At 42.1% G+C, this 5,150-nt stretch overlaps 1 protein-coding gene across 2 annotated transcripts in view; it reads right to left on the bottom strand.

Moving 5' to 3' along the window:
* Window positions 1-1,485: 1,485 nt before the first annotated feature.
* The window catches only part of usp33 (ubiquitin specific peptidase 33), a 28,376-nt gene continuing 24,711 nt past the window's right edge, over window positions 1,486-5,150 (bottom strand). For both annotated transcript variants that reach the window (XM_064338153.1, XM_064338154.1), the window contains exons 21-24: window positions 5,029-5,137; window positions 4,105-4,207; window positions 3,562-3,630; window positions 1,486-2,875 (exon numbers count right to left, since the gene is read on the bottom strand). In XM_064338153.1, coding sequence (XP_064194223.1) covers window positions 2,718-2,875; window positions 3,562-3,630; window positions 4,105-4,207; window positions 5,029-5,137 — 439 coding nt within the window. In that variant the 3' untranslated portion in view covers window positions 1,486-2,717. The remainder of the gene's footprint in view (window positions 2,876-3,561; window positions 3,631-4,104; window positions 4,208-5,028; window positions 5,138-5,150) is intronic.

Raw genomic sequence — 5,150 nt, 5'->3', positions numbered from 1 at the left:
TCATGGTGCATATGCAGTCTCCGAGATTGGTGTTGCAGTGGCTTCGATAGAGCTTCTATGTTATTTTTCATATCAGCTATGCTAAACAAAACATAGCAACACATTTTAGTTGCTTTAATCGTGATAATTTACGTTTGCTAGTTTGAAATGGTCGCACATTAATATCTGAAGTGCGGAGCTACTTTCAAAAGTACATGGATGTTGCATAACCAGTGGATCACTTGATATAATTAAAAGGCGTATTTGCATGTGTGGCCTTTAACTTGTATCACATATAATATTGTAGTGGAAAGGATTCATGAACGAATTCTGCCAAGATCATGACACACAAAAGTTAAGAATGAAATTCCATTATTTTATGTAAAGCTCACAATTAACACCCATTTTGTAATTAAAGAGGAAAACCTATATGCAGCTGGCTAAACTACAGGAGCAACTGTTTTAGTAATCACATTTCAAACAGATTGTTTCTGAGCAATGCATAAATAAACAGGTGCTCTGCCGCCTAGTGGTTCCACAACTAATGAAATTGCCGCCAACACCTCTATTCGGCAAGAGTGCTATAAATTGGATAAAATCATAAGCTTGTAACCTGTAAAAATATTTTTTTAAAAGCAACATCTGATGCTTTTTATCGTTGCAAATCATAACGCAACAACGCACAAAAATGTAAATGTTAAAAGTGCACCTTCCGTTCCGGCGTCACTGTGTGTGCACAGTGGAGCACACATATTATGCATGTGGAATACAAATCAACACTAAATACAATCATTTACACTGTTAAAAAAGATGGTCAATGAACAAGCCAACCTTTCTTATTTGTGCATCTATAGATACAAGGTTTCCCCTTTTTTCTTCCACAATACATGGAATTGTATATTTACATTTTTTTTACTATATAAATTTGTTTTCCAATCTCTTCTCAAATAAGCCATTATTATTGATATCTGCTTGCAGGAATAGCGGTTTTATTTTATTTACCCAATTAATGCGGTTGATTCTGTTAAACAAATTCCTCAGAAGACAAACACTCAAAGCATTGTCTAATGCATGTTTGGCACTGAAGACACAGGAGTACAATCTTACATATGTATTTCTGTTTCTGACCATAAATCCTTTGACAAACAAATTCCAGGCCTGACAGAAAGCAGAGAACTACAGCTTAGATGGTGCCACAGAAACAAGTCTGACGACCCATTTTCAACGAAGTCACACGAAAACTGCCTGCAATCAGTCACAATCTTATACAGCATAACCAAAGTCACATGACAGACCCGAGATGCTCTCTATTCCATTAAATATATATGGCAGGCAAGATAAGGCAGTGCTCCCACTGGTTAAATATGAGCTTGTGGATAAACAGTATTCAGTCTGAGCATAGTGCCACATCAATTACAGCTACATCATGGCTGTAAAGCTCTATGGAAATGTGAACAAGCATCGACACACTCAATCAACATATTGTGAATATTAGTGACAGTCGGCTTAGATGGTTCCAGTAATTTATTTGCAACAGAAGAGTCATCACACCTCATACTTGCACAAGGTATTCCAGGATTCAACTGAGATTTCAGGTATACAATTATTTGAAAAAAGCATATTAATTTTGTTTGGTCACACTTAAAAAAACATTTTCAGATCTGGTTAAGGTTTAACAGTGTCAGCCAGCTAAAACAGAACAAATTGTACTTATCATTTATGAAGCATTCACTTGCGTTTTTTTCCCATTACAGTTATAACATTCATCACATTGTCTTTACCACCTCTGAACACTGAAGAGACATCATGCCCATATACATAAAATGCCTTAACTTGATAGCAATGATGAAATTGGTTGTATCTGGACAGGTCATTATGTATAACATACATATAGTTTCACAGACAAGACAGTTACACGTTTGCTGAGGAGTACATTTTGTAAGCTAGCTGCATTTACATGCAAATCAGTGTAAGACCCACTAAATCCTGGAAGTAAGGGTCCTGTTTAAATTCACCTCTCTCACGTGTGTACAGCTTCCTTCTAAGCATGCTTTCCATAGGTTCACTGGTTGCCAAACATTCCTACAAAAAAAAATCTATAAACAACATATTAAATCTCACCCTTCTGGGATAAATAACAGAACGAACGGAGGGACTCAACAAACTTTTTTTTTTTTTTTAGTACTGGTACATTCAAAAGTGAATCAGGCATCAGTCTTGTGAGCATGCTGCTTTTAAGTCTACAGTACAGTGCAAAATAAGAACCCTTCCTGAGACTACCTAGTACTTAATATCCCTTGATAACCTTTTGAGTTTGAGACATTGTTGAGAAAAACAACAGGTTTTTTAACCATTCACAAGGACAATTTTATTGAATGGGTATGATGATCACCCCTACAATGTCTAACATGTATTGTTATTCTTTAATATGTTCTGTAATTACACATGTTGACATTTGCTCCATTTTGGTCAGCAAAAGAACAACACCTCTTTCAGTAACATCTTCAGCTGCACGCAAGAAAATAAAATTCATGGGACATTTTTTGTGGTCCTCAGTCAACACAAATTTAATATATGTACAAAGTTCTTCATGTGTGATCTGTTTTATGCCTTCCATCAGTTGTCAAAACTGTGCCATTTAAACTGTGAGGGTGGGTACTTGTTGCTCAGATGCATTATAAATAGTCAAGTGCAAAATAAAAGGGAATCCGTTCTTATTTTCAGCTGGGGGTAGGGCCTTAAATCGAGCGGGTCTCCACCTCCACCTTCTCTTCTGCCTGGGAGGCCTCCGGTTCCTGGTGCCCGACGCTGGGGCGAACGGTCACCACCGGGCCGCCCCCGTGGATCGAATGCAAAAAGTTCCACGTTTCCTCGGAGATCTGTCCCGAATCCGCCCCTGTTGGGTCAGCGAGGGGAGAAGAGGTCAGTGAACCATCCAGCCTCTGGCTGGCTTACCTTCCAGCTGACCGGAACGCTAAGGATTCTTCTGGTGCTGTTGTCACAGAGACAGTCCTGTTGTAGGCATCATTAACAGCATCATTTTCTTTGACTGAGCGGCACATGCGATTGGCAGAGGATGATGCTGCTGTCTAAAGAAGGATGAAGCTCTGTTAAGAATTCCCAAGACTGCTAATCTATAGACAATACCAGATTTTTTTATAGCCCTCCTCTGAAGCATGCCGTGCCAAGCACCGCTCCTTACCACACCACCATTGGCAAGTCAGTCTCGCAGAGAGATGAGTCAGAGGAAGACGCCATCATGAGCAGCGAAACGGGGGGAACTGACACGCTCCCGTATCTGGGTGACACTAGATCCAAACGTGCCTTCAGCCGCAGTCGGGACCAGCATGGTCTGGATTCTAAACCAGACCATGAGGCCCGTCCAAGCAGTAGAACAGGTCGTTAACAACATGAGCCTCCCAGCACCAGATGATTTATGGGAATTGTAGTCACCTCTGGTTGTAAAATTTGCAGTATGCCTGACTAAACACTGCAGTCATAAAAATAAATCTGCTTTAAATAATAACCACGCAAGTGCTCTGATAACAACTGCAGCAAACAGTTCAGCAGCTCAGCCGTTACCTTGTTTGAGCGTCAGATGCCCGTTCTTGTTGATCGCAATCTTCGTGTTATCAATTGGTCCAGGGGGATCTTCAAGACAAGTTTACCAAGTGAAATACAGCCATAGTTATTACATAGTATTTACAACCACATTTAACCCTTATCGAAAGCTACCTGTGAGTGGACTGTGTAATAATTTGTGTTGGTTTTCGATTTGCATTGAAAAATCTGTTAAGGATTGCCAGTGCAGAAATAACTCCGGTTTTAGCAGTCGTTTCTCAACTTGAATCCAGGAACCTTCCTTTACTTCTCCCAAAAGAAAATGTGTTCAGCATAGAGGAATAATAAAGGCATGTTTGTTCCCTGAGTATAATAACTGGGACGAAGCAAAGAGCTGAAAGGTGGCGTGTGTACGCATTATGCAGGGGGCCTGTCAATGATTGACCCTTCTATTTATAGTCAGGTGCAGTGGATGTGAGAATTACACACTGGAGAGGACTTTCCCTATGGCGCAAAGGGCGGGGTGAATGGTGCGGGGATTGGGACTCGGTTTGGGGAACCCACCGTTGTCCTTGCCCTTGACGAAGGCCTCCCACTCGCGGAACCACTGCATGCTGATGCAGTAGATGACCGCTGGGGACTCCTCCTCCTGGAAGGCCTTGTTCAGCTGCGGACGGAGAGGGAGCGGTTAAACCACGTTCGCGTCACTCACGAGGACTATGGCACCTGCCTAGGGGAGCATCAGATGCCAGGTAAGGTCTAGGATCTGCCGGCGGTAAGAAAAAAAGCGATCTGCTGGATCGTCCCCGGGGGGTCTCTCCACACCTCTCCCCCCTGTCCGTTTCCCAGACGATCTGGCCAAGCCGAACAGAGCTGCTACATCTGTTCCTATGAATTAGTGATGTGCTTCATTTTCTCTGGGCAAACTTCTGATCTCTGGTGATGGAAGTGCGGGGAGGGAAGCTGTCGGGAGGGCACCAGCCCAGCAGATCGATGCGTTTCAAATGGAGGGAGACCTCCTCATCTCTCACTCACTCTCGCGTTTCTGTTCCCCGTATTTCCACAGACCCCGAGCCGTGCCTGACACTGCTGTTCATGAACCAGACCTGGGTCAAATACGAGGTTGAAACACTTCGAACTCTTAAGATGCCGGAAAAATTGAAAATCAGTCCTTAAGATCTCAGAAAATTTTCAAAAAAATAAATTATACTAACCTGCGCGCATAAAAGAATAACTTTTTGTTCTGAATGTTGATGAAAACAGATGGATGAATTGTGCAGGTGTATGAAGGGTTAAAGTAGTAAATAATTATTTGACCCAAGTTTGTAATAAATGGAATGCACTTTCATCACAGCAGATTGAGTATCACCTGTGCATCAGTAAGGTTGGTAAACCGTTTCTTTGATGGAAAGGCAATGCAACAGTCACAGGCTAAAATAAACCATGGTAAATTGGTTGGGATATAAGGTTATCAAAAAGAGGCCATACCCGAACAAACATGTCCAGCTCCACCTTCCGTCTCTTCTCCAGCTTCTCGATCTCCGTCTGGCAGGTGTGACAAATGTAGAGATGATTGACAGCCGGCCCTCCGCCGTACCTGACGGGCGACA

This window comes from Anguilla rostrata, chromosome 6 (assembly GCF_018555375.3).
Source record: "Anguilla rostrata isolate EN2019 chromosome 6, ASM1855537v3, whole genome shotgun sequence".
In the NCBI taxonomy this organism is placed as follows: Eukaryota; Metazoa; Chordata; class Actinopteri; order Anguilliformes; family Anguillidae; genus Anguilla; species Anguilla rostrata.
Note: the sequence above shows the minus strand (reverse complement) of the source record. Positions and strands in the feature narration are given on the sequence as shown.